Source organism: Furipterus horrens, unplaced genomic scaffold, assembly GCF_987537825.1.
Source record: "Furipterus horrens unplaced genomic scaffold, mFurHor1.1.pri manual_scaffold_3, whole genome shotgun sequence".
NCBI classification, from domain to species: Eukaryota; Metazoa; Chordata; class Mammalia; order Chiroptera; family Furipteridae; genus Furipterus; species Furipterus horrens.
This window is the reverse complement of record NW_028327173.1, coordinates 90,724,711-90,747,521: the sequence shown is the minus strand read 5'-3', so window position 1 is coordinate 90,747,521 and position 22,811 is coordinate 90,724,711. Positions and strand designations below refer to the sequence as shown.

Sequence of the window (22,811 nt, the reverse complement as noted above, 5' to 3'; positions counted from 1 at the left end):
CCAGTGAAGGAAAACAGCTGAGAGACCTTGGCTAATAATTGAGGTAAGTCTTTGTGTGCAAGTCCAAGTTAGTCTTGTGGACTCTAATGCTAAAAGGAGATGAGAGAGGATAAATCCCCTAAGATCACATTTGGTTTCTTTGTGGGAAGAGCAAAAAGTTTAAAGTTAACCTCAGGCTTTTGCATTTTACAATACTATAAACTTGTTCTTGTTTGTTCATAGTGTCACTTCCTAAATTTGACAAACATTCTAGATATTATGCTAAAAATAAAACAATCATTATTAATAAGAATGCTTATGTATGCATTTGAGCAGTGCCTATAACTTTCCCTTTCCACACTTTGAGTATATGAAAATAAATTGGGTAAAATTTGGTTTAAATCTATAAATGGTTATTTTTACTTGCTTCATTTTTGGGCTAGTTATTTCTGATATAAGGACTAGCCTCTTGAAAGTAGTCTTCAGCCCTGGCTGGTCAGCTCATTTGGTTGAACACCAGAAAAGGTTGCAGGTTTGATTCCCAGCTGGAGCGCATACAGGAGACAACCAATCAATGTTACTGTGTCTCTGTCTCCCTCTCTCTCCCTCCCTCTCCTTCCCTCTCCCTCTCCCTGTCTCCTCCCCACTTTTCTCTCTCCCGTTCTCCCTCTCCCTCCCTTTCGCTGTAAAATCAATAAAGATATCCTTGGGTGAGGATTTTTTTTTAAAAAGAGTTTTCTCAGTGAAATAGAAAAACATTACAGGTAATATGGAATCCAAAATTTAAATGTATTCTCCTAAAAGGAAGAATTAAAACACATAAAATGCCAAATTAATAATTAAGGTTTTAATATATGTGGACTGCTTGGGGTCTTATTGTAAACATTAAAGCAATGGCTTCTGGAGGGATTTTTCTGCTAGAAACAAGAAAGCTTCCTCAATAGGCTCCAATGTAAGTATTTTCATGTAGCAGTTGTCCTGAGCAGCACAGAAACAATGGAGATAATTACCTGCTTTTGAAGCTGATGTAGTTTAAAAATTCACCTAAGCCCAGCTGTTGTTCCTGGGGAAGTTCATGTTTAAAAACTTGACATTTTAAGTCATAGTGCTGGCTTAATTATTTTTACTACCAGTTGATCAGGAAGTTGTACAAAATCATCAAGTGAACTTATGTATGGAATATATTCTGATATAAATAATACTTGACAATAGTAGTGATGAGTTGAGTTTCTGTGCCTTTTAGTAGAATTGCCACATTTATCTCTTCTATGCGTGTGTGGGAACTGCTGGCAGTGCCACCCGCTGCATCTCATACAGTACCCGTGTGGATCTTGGTCTAACGTGGTGCACAGAACTAACTGTGGAACAGTAAAGTGGGGACATCTTGAGTTATTTGAATGGAGACCTATTACAGAATCTACAGCTCAGAAGTTTTTGCTTTTGTCTGTGTAGCACCACTTAACCTCACAAAGTGTCTTTGGGTGAGCAGAAGCTTTTTAGACTAAAACTCTCCTATGGTTCCTTAACACCACAAACAGCAAACAGAAGCTCTAGGACAGCAGTTTTCAACCTTTTTCATCTCATGGCACACATAAACTACTAAGATTCTGTGGCACATCAAAAAACATATATTAGGCAAAAAAAATAGGTATAATTTTGATTTATTTACACCAGATGGCTGTTGTTGTGTTGGCTGCTGTCATTGCTTTATTTGACAGTCTAAGGGAAAAGAGGTCAGTGCCCCTGACTAAGTAATCAGGTATTGCGTGTTTTAAAAAGTCTTGTGGCACACCAGTTGAACGTTACTGCTCTAGGAAGATACGTAAAAGCAATTCATAAAGTAAACTGTCCTCAAGATACAGTCTTTACTTTTTTCTCATCCTGTGTTCTACTCATTAGTTATTTAATATACTTCATCAAGGTTGTTATCTAGATATCTTCTCCTTGATTTAGAGAGTAAGAAGGACAAAAACCTTTAGGTTATTCCTCATTCAATTTAATATGACCATAGTAAAAAAAAAATTTTTCCCTTCCTGCCCCTCTCTGTTTTTAAGAACAGTGACTATTTTTTTAAATTACTTAAACAAAAGATAAATGTTAAGCAATAAGAAAAAGAAATAAAGAAGAAAATAGGAAGAAAAAGAGAAAACAATAAATCTTAATAACTACCTATATAACCATTGTTTTTTAACTTTGGAGAGTGTTATTCCAGACATGTTTCTGTATTGTGTATCCAAATGGAAGGATGGGTGGTAGGATGAGAGCTGAATGAATAGAAGAGAAGGTATGAGGAGGAGGGTACTTCTGATAAGAATGGGATCATATACTTTTTAAGTTAAGTATTAATTTTAAATTTTATTTGAATTTAACAGAACAAAAACTTGAGTACGTAAAGCTGAAAGAAACACCTTAAAATACATTTCTCTTTACTATGAAAGATATTAGTTAATAGAAGATCATCAGAGAAGGAAAACTCTGACTCCAAAAAACCTCCGCTGCCTTGCGGCATACCTCTTCAGGGGAAGGGCTAAGGGAGTAAACCCCGACAGAAAATCCGGAGCCGGAGTCCCTAAGGCGGTTTGACATTGTAGTCAACACCGGCAACTCCTGCGGCGCACCTGAAGCCAAGCTGTATTGACTCCGTCTTTCCCTTGGACCCTTCAGCTGCGAAGAGAGGGGGGGTCTGCTGCATGGGCAACAGCGGACCCTCCATATTACCCTGCCCAGGCTCTGTAGCTTCAGCGTCATCGCAAGATGTCGATTCAACACGGGAGGAGACAGATACCATGTCACTCCCGAGTCGGACTGCACAACCATTCTCGGCGGTGCCGATAGACTCTTAGGAAGCTACACCATCGTCTCTCGAGATGGACAGCTGCCGACGAATAGAAGATCATTCAAAGAAAAGTAATGAGACATTCTGAAGTTATTAGCATCATGTTATTGCATTAATTAATGCCATGAGAGATGGAGGGGTTAGACTTTTATACCTTTTCTCTTACATCTCTTCCCCAGACTTTCACTTGTGAATTTTAACTATGACAAGGTTTATTGTATTTGCTTTCTGTTCTGCAGTTATAATGCTGCCATTTATTTATTTAGTTGTACACTAATTACTTTCTGTTTCTGGTTTATTGATTAGATCTATAATGATATTATTATAGTTCTCAGTTTGTTTCTTTAGCTTTACAATCTCATTTTTATTTCATGCTGCATGTTTGATCTCTTAATAAATACAGTTTTGTTTTGTTTTTTTGTAATACAAAGTACCAATGGAGAACTTTATTAGGTTTTCTTTCAGAATGGATGCTTTGTCTGTCTTATCTGCTTCTTATATATTTGTTCCTTCTCCCTCCACCACGCATATCTGTTTCTCTATAAATGAAAGCATATTATAGTTCTGAAAATTTTGTCAACTCATTTTCTTTCTCTAACTTTTGGAGATGGAGTGGTTATGGTGGGGTTAGGACTCTCAGTTCTTAATTAGAATCTGTGTTTTTATTCTTGGCCACCACTTTTCAAGATTTATAGTATGCAATTATAATACTTGTTCAGTAAAGGGTGGAGCCTTGCCCCCCCCCCCATTCTTTTATAGTTTTTTAAATGTAATTTGTGAGGTATTTTAATGGGCTAAGTTTGTCTGTTTTTGCTACACTCTGCCTCTTTACCTAGAACTCATGATTTAAAATACTATTTTTATGGCACTTTGTTAGAATTTTTACCTGTGTTTTATTCATTGACTATCATACCTCTAAAATAAAAATTACCATCCTCCCCACTTTATAGAAACTGAAATTTATAGTGGTTTAACATCCATGTTCTCTAATAATAATTGGAGGAACTATCATGCAAACCTAGTTCTCCTTCTCTAAAGCTCAAGTTCTCTCAACTTCAGGAGATTGCTTCTGTGTGTTTTTGAGAAGATTTTAAGACAAGTCCACCGTTTTTTCCACGACATCACTATCTCTTGGATTTTCTACTGCAATGCAGACTCCGCTTTCTGATTCTACTTTGTTAGTTGCCACATCTTTTCTTGACTTTTGACATGGGGTGCCCTAAGGCTTGGCTCTGGGATATCTTTTGTCTGTACTACTTTGCTTGGTGATCTCACGTAGAATCACAGCTTTAAATATTATCTGTATGCCAGTCATTAATTCCACAATCATGTTTTCACCCTAGACCCGCTCCAGAATTCTAGACTTTTAAATCCAGCTGCCTAGTCTCCTTAGATGTCTAATAAGCATCTCAGTATAATGTCCAGGACCAAACTTGAAGTCTTTCCTCAGTTCTGCTTTTACCTCATTTTATCCCATTTCAGTAATGGCATCACCATTCCCTAGCTAGTCAGGCTAAAAAACCAAAACTCCTATCTCTCTCTCTCTCCCCACCATCTCACTTTCTCTGGTGTTCTCTCTCTCCTTCACCTCTTTTACCCTTCCTACTCTGCCCCCATTCTTCCCTTCCTTTCCCCTCCCTCTTTCCTCTCTTTCCCTCTTCATCTCCTTTCCTTTCCTCCCTCCATTCTTTTCTTCTTCCCTTTTTTGTTCTTTCCTTCTTCCTCCCCTCACATGTATTTTATTAATGAATCCTTCTGGCTCACTTTCATTTTCTACCATTTTCCTTTTCTCTCACTTTGTTCTAGCTACTCTGGCCTCCTTTAGTCTTTTCTCTAATGTGCCAAGCACATTCCCGCCTCAGGACCTTTGCACTTGCTGCTCCCTCTGGAATACTCTTTTCTCAGATTTCTGTACATTTTCATTTTCTGTTCATCTCTGCTCAGATGTCAACAGTGAGACCTAAATTAGCCACTCTTAACATTCATCTCCCTTCACTCTGGCATTCTCTGGCCTCCCTACCTTGCTTTGTTTTTCTTCATCACCTTCTGACATGCTAAATATTTATCTATATGCTGTCTCCCCAACTAAAATAAAAGTTTAATGAGCTTGGGGACTCTGTTCTCTGCAGTATCCCTGGCACCTAGAACAGTAGTAGTGGCCGGCATATTGTAGCCACTAAGTAATTATTTGTTTATTGAAATGAATGAAAGAGAATTCAGCCAACATCTGCTCCTAATACCAAACCAGAATTATTTTCTTATGTATGTATTTGAAGTATATATACACACACCATGACTGGATAAATTTATTTCTTTTATGTGAAGACAGTTGGGACATTGTTAACTATTGTACGTGACACAATTACTGTATTTGTAATCTCCTTGAATGTTCTTTTGATTGAGAGAAAATAATTTGATAAATTCTTGACTTTGTGAAGTCAGTTAAAGTCTCCTAAAGCACTGAAACAATAGGGGAAACTGTTTCCTATTGACCAGTAAATCCTGTGGAAATGTTGAGATGGTTCAGATAAATGGGCCTTTTCCTGTTCAAGTCTCTAATTGTGAAGAAAGGGAATGTTTGCTATAGTCAGGTGATTTTCTTAGACTTTGGAAAAGCAGATTTTATTAAATTCAGAAAGTAAACCTGTTTTTATTGCGTGGCTAAAGAATTAAAAAGTAAATTACTTCAAAGGAATTGAATTTTCTAAAAATGGTTATTTTATCTAAGCACCAAGGCAATCCTGATGGGGAACAAAAGTGTGACTTTGTCAGATACATTCTATTTAAATTTTTAAAAGATATAAAAAAAAAATGACAAAATGAATGTCATAATCTTTTAACTCTTGTTAAATTAAGCTAAGAAAAACCTAAAAATAATGAAGTACCTAAGGACCACAGAGTGGACTTTTTAAAAAGTTATGTTCAGAGCCTAAAAAAAATTAACCAGGAAATGATAAAAACCACTGCTCAGGAAAGATGATGTAATGTTAATATGCCACAGATAGAAGGCAGATCTAGTCAACTCCTATTTTGTTTTGTTTTCATCTTTCTTGTTAGAGCAAACAATGATTGGGAACCTAATTTTCAGTATTAAAACACTATCTTTGATACAACTAAGGTGGTGACTGATAAAAATATGACTCTTTAAAAGCAGAATCCTCCTCTTTACCATATTTTCAAGGGGCAGGCCCTAACATTTTTCTGAGAGAAATCACAGTCTCCACCTTGTTATGGACTTGTGACCCACCTGGGGCCAGATTGAGGTGGGTTAGGAAGGCATAATTGTGAAACAGCTAGGTAAACCTCTGTTTAAGCAAATGAAAGATAAAGTGATAGGGTATTACATACCAAGTCAGAGAAAATTCTTATAGGGAAAGGATTAATCTGGGAGGATTTTATGAAGGCCATAAACCTTGAACTGGGCTTTTGAAACAAGTAAAACATTTTAATTAAAGGAATAAGGAAAGCACTTGGAGAAGAGCGAGTACAGTAAATAGAATAATAGTTCTAATAATAGCACAATAACATTCCTTGACTGCTTGCATCAGTATTACACATGCCATTAATTCTACACATGCTTTATACAGACAAATGAAAAAGTATTTATTTTGGTAAGAAGTGTCGGGATAAGAGCTATCAGTAGTAATTTTAATTATAAATTTTAAACAGAGTACTGATCTGTTACTCTCCTTACTGTGTATGAAGAACTAAGTGACTGTTAATATTTAAATATTTTTAAGCATAATATCTACTGTATTACCTCATTTAATTCTTGTGTCCATTCTGAAGTTCCCTTATTGTTATGTTCATTTTACAAATGGGGAACTAAGGTGCTGCAAAATTAGCAACAGTAGCAGTAACATCACCTAGCGTATAGCAAATGCTCAATAAATATTTGGCAAATGAATGAAAGACTAAGCAAACATGCCCAGGATCAGTTATATAGCTGGTTAAGTGCTCAGTTCTAGATTTTACAATACTAAGTCTGCCTCTTAGCCTGCACACTAAACAGTGAAGTAAACGAAAACATTTGTCTACATAAATAAAATGGATCCAGTAAAAGAAGAGGTTTGAATTACTGATGGATTAAAACCAGCTTCATTGAAATCCTAAGAGAATCAGAGTGTTGAGGATAAGAAGCAAGTTTTTAAGGTCAGAGATCTGATTTTAAATCCTGCTTTTTGAACTTATTAGTCACATTACCTTCTTGAATAACACTCATCTCTTTACACCTGTTTTGTTACAGATGCCAAAACTCTGTAAAATGTGACAGTGATCCTCTCCTAAATAGGAAAGTGAGATTAAGAGGAGTAATACATGGAAAGTACTTAGCACAGGTCTTGGCACATAATAATAATTAATAATAATGATGATGATGATGAAGAGGCGTAATACATGGAAAGTACTTAGCACAGGTCTTGGCACATAATAATAATTAATGATGATGATAATAATAATATAATAATAATAATAATAATAGTTTTGGTCCATTAGAAAGGGAAATGACTCAATGAAAACAATCCAGAGAAATTTGAATCTGGCAGTGATAGCCAGGGTGAGTTAAAAGACAAGAGAGCAGAAGAATAATAGAAAGGGTTAGAGCATGCTGGATATCAAGCACTGCCTATAGGAGAGCAGTGGTATGAATGAGACAAAGGGAGAGGGAAGAGAGGGGGCTAATGAATGGGGAAGACACTATAAAGGCATAGTCAGTCAAAATGTAGTGGTAAATTTGTCAGGTGTTTTACAGTGTTTTATGTCTCTTTAGAGAATACTGAGGTCATTATTGACAGTTTGGCATTGGAATTAGTACTTAAATGCCTTTGGCTTGCAACTCAAAGCTAAAGAGTGATGGTAGTTCTACTGAATATGTTGGCAGAACTTCCCTTTTTTCTTGCCACTGTGCCTCAACCAAATAATACCAGGTTTTTTTGCATAGCTTTTTGAGATCTAAAACAATCCAAGTATTTATTTTTTTCAGGTAATTCTTTCCTTGAACAAAGGCCGCTAATTGAAAACCCATTCTCTGTTTTATTTCAGTGCAAGCAGCTACCGATTCAGTCTGTAGACTCCAACAGAGGGAACAGGAACGAAAACAGGTAAAGATCATTTGGATATTGTAGCGTGTAACTTCAGGGCTTTTATTGTCATCATATTACTAGCAGTTGCTTTTTGTAAAAAGAAATTTTCTGAATTTACTTTTATGTACAGTGAATTTAAAAGATTTAAAAATGACTCATTCATTCAAGATATGTTGAAGGGGTATGGGCACATGATTGCACCATCCGTATTTTTGTAATACAAATTACAGACCTTTTTTATTTTTAACCTTTTCAACATTTTCATCTTTCCCTTGAAAGTGGTATTTGTCTTATGGAGGAAAAAGAGTAGGACTTTTACATGGAACAAAAAATACCCACTGATTGGAAATATAAATCTTTCCTTCATGCCTGAACCATTGAATATATTATGTATATTTCTTCTAGAAAAGGAAGCATTCATGCCTGTGGATGGGTTATTTAATGAATAGTCATAAGAATGTGTGAATCACTTGCTGGGTAGTGCTTTGCTTATTTGAATTATATCTTAACTAAATTCAGATGTGGAAAAATAGCACAAGACTTTAAGTTCATGTAATAATTTGGTGTTTTCACATATAATTGTCATGAAGTATTTATGTAATTTATTTGTTGCTTTAAGCAATAAAGATACACTTATTAAGAAATGTTGAAAATACTAAGTCATTCTGAAATATACACCTTTTTGCATGTGTTCCTGTCTCTATTTCTCTGGAATGTGTTGTGGTAAATCCACAATAATGGTTCAGATGGCACTGTATAAAAATATAATGGAATGAACCTTGACAGAGTTTAAATTTCTGCACCCTCAGCTCCTTTTTAAATATTGATATAAAGTTTAAACAGTCAACAATTTGATGAATCAAGCCTACTGAAAGGACTTGACATTTAAGCCAGGTGGGAAGGCTGCCCAAGAAGAGTAGGATTATTTCTAGCAGGTCATGTCAGGAAGCAGGGCCATTGCTGAACAGAGTGATAAAAGGCAAAGCTATAGCAAGAGAACCTCTTTGAGGGTGGAGTGTTTGCATGGTGTCTAGAGAGCACTGGAAAGGCAGGCATGGGGGCTTCAGAGTCATTCCTGGCCAGACAGATTATTTTTAAGTCCTCTACTAGGTGACACTGGGGAATAAAATATTTTAGTTTTTTAAGTCAGTTTGTGCTCTCAGCAGGTGAAAAGTCTAGGGGTCCCAAACCACTAGCGCTTATATAAGATAAAATCAGAGCTGTGGTCAAGTTACAAAGAACTTCGTAGGATCTTGGCAAAAGGAGTAATTTATTAGGAAGATGGTGGCATTTGAGCCCAACCTTGATCAGTGAGTTAAAATTCAATTGATAGAAGATGGGAAGTAAGATACAGTGTGAGGGATATTGTGTAAGTAAAAACAAAAGGTATGAGAAGTCGTAAGTCTCTGGAGCTAGGATGTGGTGTATGTAAGGGATATATCTGAAGATGGTTGGGGAGAACCTTGATTGCTATATTAAACAATTTATTGCTGAAGGCACCAGGAACATTTCTTTGTTTGAGAAGCAGAAATACTTTTTTTGTAGGATCACTGGCTGTACTGGCTGTTACTGGCTGTAACATATGCAATTGCCTTGGCTTTCAAAATAAAAATTTAAAAAGGGTATATCTTGTGCAGGATGTTGTTGCCTCTCTACCATGTTGCTATGTGATTTCAGCAGATTCATGTAAACATGCTCTCACACATATTGGTCTTTCTAAGACATCATCAAAGTCGTTATGATTCTGATAAAATGGCGATTCTTTGCATCTTTGGGCAGAACTAAACTAAAATAAATTATAATTGGAATAGTTCCTCTTGGCACTTAGAACTTTTTTCACATTTGGTGTATTAACCATACATAAGTAGGAAAATGACCAGATTAGATTAAAAACAAAAGAAAACTGGTGTCTTCTATTTCTGGCTCTTTATTAGATAGCTGTATGTTCTTGGACAATGCCTTGAGCTTCAAGTTCCTCATCTGCAACGTAAATACCTGTTCTGCTTAACCTGATGGATTAATATTCTACTTACCTGATATATTGTATTATATAGTTTATGTGACATGGCTTTGCAAATTGTATATCACTTTCCAAATGTAAGGTGGCACTTCTTCCCTGCCAGCATGATCCATTTATTTAAAATGCCGGCAATCACTTTATGGATAAGAACTTTGCTGTGGTCTATTAGAGTTGGAGAAGCCCTTGAAAATCCTGCCCAGTTATAGTTTTGTTAATTAAAAGTTACTATCCTATGGTTTAAAAAAAAAAAAAAGTGGCCTCAATAAATAATAAAGCTGTTAGAATATTTTAGTCTTAAATATATTTCTTATAGTTATTATGTCAGAGAATGTTACTGAACTATCTTTTTATGGAGTACACCTTAAAGTTACTATTTTAGAATTTTCTGAAATGTTGTGTTTCACTAAGGACTGGTATGGAGTCTGAAAGCTACATGCATAATCAACCACTGTATTTTCCTTTCTCAAAATTTAATAAAATTAACCAGCTGAAAGTCATACAAAGATGCATTTTTCAGACAGAGCTCAGAGAAAAGTAAAAATTCTCTATTCTTCGAAGGCAATAAACCTTTAGTCTTTACTTCTTTTTTAGTGTTTATCTAGTTAGCAAAACATCTGAAATATGGATCTTTAGGGACTCTTTTCTCTGTCATAACTGTTGCCAAAACTTTGACATGACAGCAGTTTCAGACTACACATATATAAAAGACATAGAGATAAAGTTTAATTTCTCATCTAGGAAATATGTACACAGCAAATTGACCTCTAGCTGCATTTTGCAATCTGATGTTAATAGTTGCCCTTAGTTATACTGTTGGCTACACTTTGTGTATTTGAATGGCTCTCAGAACAAAGAAAGATGGGAGTAGTAATGGTATAAAATAGAATCTTGCCATTAATCATTAATTCTTTTATGTCAAGACAATTTGTGGAATTCTGTGGGAAGTAAATTATGATAAACGTCATTCACCCAAATCACATTTCCCACAATTGATATCTAAAAGTACATTCAGAAGAACAATAAATGCACATTCCCTAGTTATTTGACATATGTTTTGAAAGCTACTCACTAATACAAAGTTGCATTTTGGGTGTTAGCAATAAGAGTAGTGCAGTGAAAATGCAATTAGTTTAAAATCCACTGACTCTTAAAAATATGCTGTCAAGGGAGATGAGCTTGTTGATGTGTGTGACTAGTTTGAACTTAGGTTCCATACACAGGCACCGACTTTGGAAGCCATAGACATACAGCAAACTAGAGATGGTATTAAAGCAAACATGAATCTTTTGATTCATGTTATATACAAGTATTTATTAGATTTAGTTGTACCCTTGTATGATTTTTTTATGAGATCACTGAGATAGCATAGATTATACATTGTTTTTGATAGAGTGTGAAAATGTAGAGTAGTAAATTTGTAAGTAATAATGTATTTAAAATAATTACCGAGAGTTGTTATCTGACACTTCTTACCAAAGTAAATACTTTCTCATTTGTTTGTGTAAGGCATATATAAAATTAATGACATGTATATTACTGACAGATGTTCTGAAGGGCTTTTTAGACCTTGGTTGGCTTATGCAGTTTTCCCTCACACCATGGTTTCTCAGCCTCTGCTCTGTTGACATTTTGGATCAGGTAATTCTTTGTTGTGGAGGCTGGCCTGTGCTTTGTAGGATGTTTGCAGCATCCTTGGCCTCTACCTGCTGTATGCCTGGAGCACTTACCCCTAACCTGTGCTGTGATAAACAAATATCTGGGAGGCAGGAGCATCAAAATCATCCCCCAGTTGAGAATCACTGACTTAGACTAAAGCTTGCAGAAATGTGTTTTTATTACATATCCCAGAGTTCATTTATAGATCTGGTCTTAGACATGGTTTGGTTTCAAGATTGGCTTCTCTTTAAATTTATCTCTAATGGTATATAAGTCAACTTATTATTACTGTTGTAGAAAGAGACAAAACCATTACAGCTAATTACTTTTGGTACACAGTTGTAGCTCATTAACAACTTTCTATTCACTTTTTTAAAAAGTTGGCATTTTCTAATTTTATCTTAAAATCAATTGTATCCACTTTTTAAATACTACAATTGATTTTATTTATGAAGAACCCTCTAAAACCTGATTTGAATCTTATTTTTATTATGATAAAATGTACCTAACATAAAATTTACCATTTTAAGCATTTTTAAGTATGCAGTTCTGTAGCATTAAGTACATTCACATTGTTCTGCAACCATCACCACAGTTCATCTCCAGAAGTTTTTCATCTTTCCCACCTGAGACTCTGTACCCACTAAGCACTTAATTCCCCATTCCTGCTCCCGTACCCACCAGAACCATCATTCCACTTTCTGTCTCTAAAATTTGACTATTCTAGGTCCCCTACTAAGTGGAATTGTGTAATATTTATCTTTTCATGGCTTGCTTATTTCTTTTATATAGTGTCTTCAAGATTCATCTATATTGTAGCATGTATCAGAATTTCATTGTTTTTTAAAGATGGATACATTTTGTGTATTCATATATCCATGGATACTTGGGTTGCTTCTGCCTTTTGACTATTGTGAATAATACTGCTATTAACTTGGGTGAACAAATGTTTGTTGAAATTCCTTCTTTCCATTTTTGGGAGTGTATACCCAGAAGTGGACTTACTGGATCTTGTGGTAATTCTGTTTTTAATTTTTTGAGGAACCACAGCAGTTGTACCATTTTATCTCCCCACCAGCAGTGCACAGGGGTTCCATTTTCTCCACATCCTTCCTTACACTTGTTATTTTCTGTTTCTTTCATAGTAGCCATTCTAATGGATATCTCTTGGTTTTGATTTGCATTTCCCTAATGATTAGTGATGTTGAGCAACTTTTCTTGTGTTTTTTAGACATTTGTGTATTTTCTGTGGAGAAATGTTCATTCAAGCCCTTTGTCCATTTTTTAATCAGGTTGTTTTGTTGTTGATATTGTTGAGCTGTAGGATTTCTTTATATATTTTGGATATTAACCTCTTATCAGACATATGATTTACAAATATCTTCTCCTATTCTGTGGATTGCATTTTCACTCTGTTGATAATGTTGATGCACAAAACTTTTTAATTTTTATGACATCCAATTTTTACTTTCTTTGCATGTGCTTTTGGTGTCATAGATAAGAAATTATTGCCAAGTTCCATATCATGAAGTTTCCCTGTTTTCTTTAAGAATTTTATAGTTTTAGGTCTTACATTTAGGTCTTTGATCCATTTTGAGGTAATTTTTTTAATATGATGCAAGGTAAGGGCCCAGTTTTTCATGTTTTTGCATGTGGATATCTAGTTTTCCCAGCACCATTTGTGAAAAGATTGTCCTTTCCCTATTAAATGGTCTTGGCACCTTTTCAAAAATATCTGACCATATATGCGAGGGTTAATTTCTTAACTCTGTTTTAGTCCATTGGTCTATATGACTATCTTTATGTCACTATCCCATGCTGTTTTGATTATAGTAGTTTTGCGGTATGTTTTGAAATTAGGAAGTGTGTTTTTTAAAATTTAGGTTTTATTATTATTTACATATAGTGAGGCCAAAAGATTGGGATGATTGCCATGGAAAGATAATTTGTTACTCATAGTTCCCAAGAGGAGGGGGCATGCCATGCACACATAGCCATGAAGGAAAGCATTAAGATTCTCCAGGAAGAGTGAAAAAGAGGAAAACATGGGCAAGAGCTTTTATGGTGGTGTCCACAGCAAGTAACATGTGAAGCAGGATAATCACGCTTAGGATTGTCTAGTTCGAATAATTTCATCAAGCTCTGGGGCACGGGGCTGCCAGTAGTTACCTGGCCCTGGGTGACTAGGGCAGGCAGATAATGGCCCAGAATATATGAGCCCAATAAAGAAGATAGTTGAGGGTATGGGCTTTGGATTGGTTGCTTGCATGTAAAAGGTCTGTATGCTTGCAGGGGAGTCGTTTACTATATCTAGGAACAGGCTAGCTTTGGAAGGGGCAGTGTCTCCAGGGTCAGCAAGGCCCCAGATGTAAAACCATCATGAATACATGGTTAATACAGTATGAGACACCCAACTTTGTTCTTCTTTTTAAAGGCTGTTTTTGTTTTGACTATTTGATGTTACTTCAAATTTTATATAAATTTTAGGGTGGATTCTTCTACTTCTGAAAAAAAATCATTGGGATTTTAATAAGGACTTCATCAAATGTAGATCACTTTGGATAGTGTTGACATTTTAACAGAATTAAATCTTCCAGTCCATGAACATGAGCTGCCTTCTATTGATTTGTGTCTTTACTTTCTTTCAACAGTTTTATAGTTTTTAGTGTGCAAATCTTTAGCCTTCTTGATTATATTTATCCCTTAAGTATTTTATTTTTCAATGTTATTGCAAATGGAATTACATTCTTAATTTCACTTTTGATTGTTCTTTATTAGTGTATAGGAAATGCAGCTGATTTTGTGTTTTGATTCTGTGTCTTGCAACTCTGCTCAATTTATTATTTCTGGCAGTTTTCTATGGAATCTTAATGGTTTTTTGACATATAGATCATGTTGTCTGTAAATTCAGATAATTTTACTTCTTTCTTTCCATTTTGGATGCCTTTTATTTTCTCGCCTGATAGTTCTGGCTAGGACTTCCAATACTGTGTTGAATATAAAAGCAGAATCCTTGTCTTGTTTCTGATATTGAAGGGAAAGCTTTCAGTTTTTTACCATCAGATATGATATTAGCTGTGAGCTTTTCACATATTGTCTTTATTATGTTAAGACAGTTTTCTGCTATAACTAATTTGTGGGTTGTTTCTATTATGCAGGGTGTTGAATTTTGTCTAATGTGTTTTTGGCATCAATTGAGATAATTATGTGTTTTTTCCCTTCATTCTGTTGATGTGGTATATTTTGTCGATTGAGTCTCATGTGTTGAACCATCCTTGCATTCCAGGAACAAATTCCACTTAATTATAATGTATGATCCTTTTACTATGCTGTTGAATTCAGTTTGCTAGTTTTTTGTTGAGGATTTTTGTATCAGTTGGTATTAGCACAGTGCTGGCCTCATAGAATGAGTTAAGTCTTACATCCTCTTTAATTTTTTTTGAAATAGTTTGTAAAAGATTAGTGTTAATTCTTTAAATGTTTGGTGGAATTCACCAATAAAGTCACCTAGTCCTTGTGTGACTTTATTTTTAATACCATATGCTTTTATGTAATTGCTTGCTAGAAGAAACAAAAACTAGACCAAAATTGTTGCACTTTTGTGTTTTTTGTTTTTGTTTTTTTTTTAATTTATTTATTTGTTTGCTTATTTGTTTTTATTTTTAGAGAAAGGGGAAAGGAGAGAGAGAGAGAAACATCACTGTGTGGTTTCCTCTCACTTGCGCCCCCAACTGGGGACCTGACCTGCAACCTAGTCATGTGCCCTGACTGGGAATCGAACCAGCGGCACTTGGTTGCACTTTTGTTTTTAAAGTCCAATATATAAATCCCTAAGTGGTTCATATTGTGGGGTTTGTTTTTTTTTTAAGCTCTTAATTATTTTTGAAATTGGAATGTGGAATACTTACTACTTTTTGCCATTTTAAAAACATTGCCAATCCTTTAAGACTCATAATATTTGGTTTAAACATTATATAGCACAACAGAGTAGAAAACTGGATTTTTACTATTGATTCTACCTCTTTCTTGCTGTGTAACATTGGAAACATGTCCATAGGGGCAGTGTACCTATCATATTTGACATCTAGAATAGATCATTCTAAATCCCTCACAGATAAAATTATTTTTAATAATCTGATATTAAAGAATAATGATGATAAAAAATGCTGATAATGTTTTTAAACTTGATATACATTATCATACCATTAAAAAATAAAAATAATTAAAAAGTACTGTAATACCAAAAGGAAAAAGTAAGAGGTTAATAACTTTTAAGTACATCGATATGGTTTTTCAAAAAAGGAAAAATAATCTATATACACATTGGTCTGTTTCAGTAATGATAATAATGTTATAGTTTGCGTTGATTCTTACACAGATTTTTTAATGACTTAATCAAATTTGATCTTTGCATATACAATTCAAAATAGTATATCAGATTTATCAATCTATCATAGTTGACTGAACATACATTTTATTATAAATTTGGAAAAGTTCTTTCACATGAAGTAACAGACATAGTTTGGAAAAGTTTTAAATATAATAGTCTAAAAAAATAAACAGTAATAAGTCTAGATAAGATTCATAAAAGTCACATTTTTATAATAAATTCCAGAAATTGCAATACTGTCTTTGTTTCTTTGGAAACAATTGTAGTGACTCTCAATGTCACCACAGGATAAAAATTTTAAATACAAATATAAACATACATAAATGTAAGTATAAAAAGATGTTAATGTTGTATGATAGATTTGAACTAATTCCGGTTTTATTTCAGCAGCCACTCTGCTATCGTTGTTTAAATGCAAGAATATTTAATTACCCAGAGGTTAGAGGGGCTGAGCATCCAAAGAAAACTGAAATGATTCTGAGCTACTGAGAATTTACTTTTGAAATGAACATGTGTAGCTTACTTCACCTTTGTCCAGTACTGTCTATGTAACTGGAAGTCCTTTAAATTAACTTCAATATAGAATGCGAAGTTTATTAAAGATTAAACAGTAAAAAGTGTTAATTTATAACATATATTGTTAAAATTCAATAATAACCTCAGCAATTGTTTAGAACTTTCACCAAAGAAAGATTTTTGGTTTAGATGTACTTTATCACTGACATTACTCAAAATTACCAGTTCCTGGTGGTAATAAAAAAGTCTTTCAGTTGTTTGTGCCACTGATTTAAATTCTGTACAGACAATGCACCCCCTGATTGCTTGCACCCAGGGCAGAGCTCTCCCACCCTCCTGCTGTTGGTATGCTACTAGTACTGATTATATCATTATTGAAAAAAGAAAGCTGCAGACCGTCATAAGTAATAGGACTTCATTTTGTTGTTATTAAAGAAATATGCTTTTATAAACATAGGAAAACAATCTGTGGGTATCCATCAAACTATTAATACTAGGGAAAAAAATAATACTGGAAAGAATTTAATATGAGGGGTGTAGGGGAGCTGTCACTTTCTGTTAGACTTGTATGAATCTGTTTGAACATAACTATGGCAACATTTTATAGCAAAATAGTAAATAGTGGAATCATCAAAACAGATTGAATTGAATATGGGGAATGGGAGGGGGAAACTTACTTTTATTGAGTTTCTTCTGTTGTTTGAATTATTACAAGAACCTATTGCTAAAATTAAGTTACTAATATTAAAGAGCAAAAAGCTTAAATTGGAGAGGATTAAAAAATAGTTTGATATGCCTTCCAGATTTTTTGCTTGTGATTTTGTATAATAATAATATTGACCTTTTATTAAACACCACAGTCACTCAGCTAGGAACTTGACATGTATTACATTTGGTTTTCATAAATATTATTTATGAATATAAAGTATTATTTTCCTTATTTTAAAGTTAGAGAAACTTTAACTTGCTCAGGATTGTACCATTGGTAATAAGTGAACCAGAATTTGAAGCAAGGACTATGTGCCTCCCAAATCTTCATTTTTGTCCATTGAGCTGCGCTGGATAATGTGCTGCCTGGTGGGAAGTGGGACCAAGGTTGTTGTTGCCATGTGGTCCGAATCACAGAGTCAGCTGAGCTAATTATGGTGTTTCGATTAAAAAGAAAAGAGCAATCTGTTAAAACAACTTCTGAGCTTGGATGTTAATATTCTCTTTATTAAAAATTAATTCACAGCTAAAGCAAGATACCATTTTGAGGAAGTTTATTTGCATTTTTCCTTTCTTTTTAGCTAATAGCTTTTCTCTTAAAATATAATAGTTTTTGCAAAAGTTCCATGAAAAAAGTTTAATGAACTTTTCATGTTTTATTCATCTTTTGGAGAATTACAACCAATGAGACTAAAGAGTTAAAAGTAATGTTTTGAATATTGCTCAGCCTGCTTCCCAGATTTATTGGATCTGCAAAACCCTCCTTAACCCTCTCTCCCCACTACTGTAATGCCTGTTTCGATTCCAGTGGTCTGTGGGACATATTTTAGGGGAATGTTTTACTATAAGTCAAACGTCAGAATCGCAACCTCTTTTCACTTGAAAAGCCTCTGTTCTGAGGAACCTCAGATAGGATTGGCAGAAAAAAACTCTTGAAATAGCCTTTTTTGGTCTAGTGAAAAAGAATTTTAGCTATCTATGGAAAACCTCTGAGCAAAATCTGATTTGCAGTTTGTGATAGGAAAGACACAGGTGTGTGGAAGACTTAAGTTTAAACCTACAACTTTGTAGTTGAGTGACCATGGAGAAGTAAATTGAGTATCCTTCAGCCTTCATTTCTTCATCTGTAAAATGAGAATAATGTAATCTTATAAGAGGGGTTTTTAGAAGTAGATAAGATGTTCAAAACAACTAGCAGAAATATGCATTTCATATAGTGTGATGGCTTATCCAGTTCTTTATCCTGTTTCTCATCGTGTCCCAGATAAGAGAGAAAGTACAACAGCAAGGACATTATGAGCTGCACAAAAACTGCGTTTTCTCTTTTGCCTAGTAGCTGTCTCCCAGCATCTGAGTCTCCAGGTGTCCTGTTACATAGTAATTACTTTAGGTGCTCTGTAGATTTTTATGGTTTGCTTCTATCACATTTTGCTTGTTTGTTTAATAGGACTTGCTTGTATCAAAACTTCTAAAGACACGTATGTAAAACATTTGAGGCAGAGATATAGTTGTTTTTCATCCTCTCTTTTTCTACGTAGCTCACTCTTGTACATATTCAAAGGTAATACAATAGTCCCTCTCTATATCACGGTTCACTTATCACGGCCTCACTGTATCGCAGGATTTTTTAAAATATTATATTTAATTACTTATCGCAGATTTTTCGCTATATTGCGGGATTTTGTGGTACTGTATACTTATATTGTTAAAGTTACGTAGGTTTAAGAGTGTAGAATATGTTTAAGAAGATAAGTAGTGTTTATAAATGTGTGGAAAAGTTTAATAAGGGAGTGGGAAAGGTTAATAAGGAACTGGGAACGGTTTATAAGTGTGTGGGAAGGGTTTATAAAGCCTTAAAATATATATAAATACTAAAATAAATGTAAGGTTCCTACTTCACAGATTTTCACCTATCATGGGGGAGTCTAGAACGTAATACCCGCAATAAGTGAGGGAATACTGTAATTGAAATTATGCTAAATATATGCCTTTTTATTTATACATTGTTTTATCTTTATTGTGGTACTCAAAAATAAAATTTTCATCCTCATGTAGAATATTAAGGAGCATCTCAGGAAGAACTTAGATATTTGACAACAGGTGCTTTTGGTGTTTGTTTGCTTTAAGAAATGGAATGCAACCAGAAGAGATTTCTTGGGTTCTCTTCCCATAATTAATAATGCATTATTCTTTTTAATGCATCTAAAAATATTTTATGTAAGACTTGCATTTTAATTCTTTATAATAATCATTCTTTTGGCATATATTCTTTAAACTTATTTTAATATTATATGCAGTTAAATGGAATTTGAGGAGAAATAAAGGTATGAAAATTTGCTTGAATTGTGTTTGATTATTGTCATTTAACAATACTAGTTATTTTTGAAATTTCAGAAATGTGGATACCCATGTTCAGTCATAGTTAGCAAAGCCTTAGACTTAGATGTTTCTAATACATCGTGTTCTTGTTGGACATTAAAACTATAATGCAATTTTACCATTGTGACTCTCAAGCTGATTGATAGAATAACTTAACATCAAGAGGTAAAGTTATGTTTGTCTCTTCTACATAGAAAAATAACTGTCTGGAAAAATGTTATGTGACTTTCAAATTTTCTTTCCTCAGATTCATAATGACCATTTAATTGCTAGTGAAAACCAGCATATAATCCAGTGGGATGATTTCATGAAAGAACACCACAAGAAGCAGGCTGAAGTGGATGAAGAGCACAGAAAAGCTACAGAGAGGCTTAAAGAACAGTATGCTGAGATGGAGAAGGACCTAGCAAAATTTTCAGCCTTTTAAGAACTTGAACAACAACAGTGACGAACTAATAAGAAAACTTTGTCTTGCCTCAAAGAACGAACTATTCCACCAAACCATTTAGCCTTTGCTTCAAGCTTAGCAATATGTTCAGTGGGACTCATATCAGAAGAAAGAAACTTCTACTGGAGTCTTAATGAAATGTTTAGTGGAAGAAGAGTGCTACATCTTCCCAGCTTAAGTGCCTATACATGATTATTTGAATGGGCAGGAGTAGGAGAAAAGGGGGATTAATTTACTTTTTGTTAATCAGAATCGGTCTTCTTCTTTATTGATTATCTCAGAACTGTAAGTATAGGCTTCTTAGAAAGAAAAATAATTTAATTCCTTCTTACAGGGTTAATATTAGCTCATTATTGTGGCTTAAAAAGAAGATATAAGAGTTGCATATTGTAGCTTCCTTGGCTATTGGAAGAATGTGTTAAAGTGTTATTCCATAAGTAATGTAGACAAAATCAACTGTCTTTGAAACAGAGATCACATATAAGAGAGATGAGAGCAAAGTGTAGTCTCCACAAAGATGCCCATATTGGTCTTTGAACTGCCTGAAAGGTCACAGATTTTGCAGGGCAGCAAAATGCCATGTTTCCCTGATGACAAGACACACTTGTTAAGGTTTGTGGACTTCCAGCAATTAATATTTTTAGCTTTTAAGACATGCTTAGGAGGAAAAGCTTACCAAAAACATACTTGATTTTTAGCCTTTCCAAGAACCATAATCTTGCCCATAGTATTTACCTCATTTTTGTATCTATTTTGCAGTGCGTGAGCTTTTTAAGACAAGTAATGTCTATACATGTTTCAATTGTTTAATGAGTAATCAGCAAATCAGCAAAATCTGCCAAGGAGTCCATCTGGAACCATATAAAGATTCTGGCTCTGAATATACTAGAAGTCTTTGCCCAAATGGCAAGGGACCCATGTTAAATGTAAATCCTTTTTAGTGTTTAATGTCTGTTCTCATAAGCAGGTGTATCATGATGAAACATGTACCAACTCTGTCATCACAGTGTCCTTAAAAATCTGCATTTAACTGTAATTGAGGAATTAGTTGATTTTTTTATTTGCCATAAACGAAGCAAAATTAAATGCAATATTTCAAGAGATTTATGGCAAATGAATTTGAGGTATGGATAAATCTTCCAAACATTTTTTAATGTGCTTCAATGAAGAAAGGCACAAGAAAGAAAATACCCAGCTCTCTCATGTTATCTCAGTGTTGCTAGTGCAGAAAAGTGACAATGCTTGCTTGTGTAAATTTATGGCTCACTGTCAAAGCTTCATTCTTGGCTGCATGTTGAAAATGTGATTAAAGTTAATAGAGGAGATGAAATAAGTATTTGAGATTTCTTTCAATAACACTGAACTTCTGCCAACTTTCTCTGTCCGCTACTGTAGGCTTGACAGGTTCATCAATCATCCTCTGGTACCTGGACTAAAAAGAGCTCTTGCTGACACTAAGGCATGTTGGAATTTTCTTAATTCTCTTTCAGTGGATGAAAAAAAAATACTTCCAAAAATATCCCACACATGAAAAGTGAGGGGACCTTAAATGAAAATCCCCTTTGTACTGTAGGCAGTTTTGAAATGCTATTTATTGCCAATGCACCAGTGAACAGATGTTGTAGCCAAGAAATCAGGACTGTGTGTGAGCAGGAATTTACTCCTAACTATAGTTACTCAACTCGTGCGACAAGGATTTCTGATATAGTATTTGTTCATTTCTTGAATAATATTCTACCATATAAGTTTGTATATATGCTATATAGATCTAAGGGACTTCTTAAACCAGAAAGAATTAATGGGCTCTTTAACCTTTAAACATTTAAGATACTTCTTTCTTTAGCTATTCCATATAACTTCTGAAAGAGATGGTTGGTTTGCCTTCCTTTTAATATTTTAGTAGTGAACACTTTTACTTATATTTCCCAGTTTCCAAATTATTTTTGATATGTATTTTTATATATTTTTTTTCTATAGGAATTACTAAATTTACAGCACTGTTGCTGTTTATGCTGTTGAGCAGAGATAATATAGGTTCTGCGTAGCTCACAAAATGATTTTGTGATTAATATTGTTTAAGTGGTATAGAAATATTTATTTTTAAGTTCTAAGTGTTTTCTGTTTTTCATAATGTTTCTGTTTTGACTTATATATGTGTGTAGTTTTTGTTTCATTTCCTGACGTGCAGATTTTTAAATTCTGTTCTTAATTGATTTCTGCTTTAATTGGATTTTAGTCAGAGAATAGTTCATATAGAGTTGATGTGAAATTTGTTGAGATTTTAGAACTTAAAATGTCAGTTTTTGTAAATGTTTCATTAGTGCTTGAAAGTCTGCATATTTTCCAGTTGTTGGTGTCTATTAGACCACACTTGTTAATTATGTTGTTCAAATTGTTTCCATTTTACTTGTTGTTCTTCCTCCTACTTGATATCTCATATTCTGAGATGTGTTAACATTTTTTATATTTTCATTTCTCCCTGCAATTCTGTCAATTTTTATTTTGTATATTTTGAAGCTTTGTTATTAGATACATACAAGTTTAGAATTATCTTCCAAGTTTAGAACTTCATCTTATACTTATAGTCATGACCTCTATTTCTAATAATTTTTTATTTCATTTTACAGTGCTTTAAAATATGTGTTTTAAAAAAATCTATAGGCCACACCAGCTAGTTAGTATTTGTATGGTATATATTTCTTTAGAATTCTGTTGGACCATTCTATTTATTATGTTTCAGATGTGCCTCTTAAAAACTGTAATTTTTTTTCTTTCTATCTGATTATCTCTTATTGGGA

General features: G+C 34.1%; 1 protein-coding gene across 1 annotated transcript in view; it reads left to right on the top strand.

Moving 5' to 3' along the window:
• The window catches only part of BLOC1S5 (biogenesis of lysosomal organelles complex 1 subunit 5), a 40,699-nt gene extending 19,353 nt beyond the window's left edge, over positions 1 to 21,346 (top strand). The window contains exons 4-5 of the mRNA XM_090271768.1: positions 7,856 to 7,914; positions 19,813 to 21,346. Coding sequence (XP_090127894.1) covers positions 7,856 to 7,914; positions 19,813 to 19,992 — 239 coding nt within the window. The 3' untranslated portion in view covers positions 19,993 to 21,346. The remainder of the gene's footprint in view (positions 1 to 7,855; positions 7,915 to 19,812) is intronic.
• The last annotated feature ends 1,465 nt before the right edge of the window (positions 21,347 to 22,811 follow it).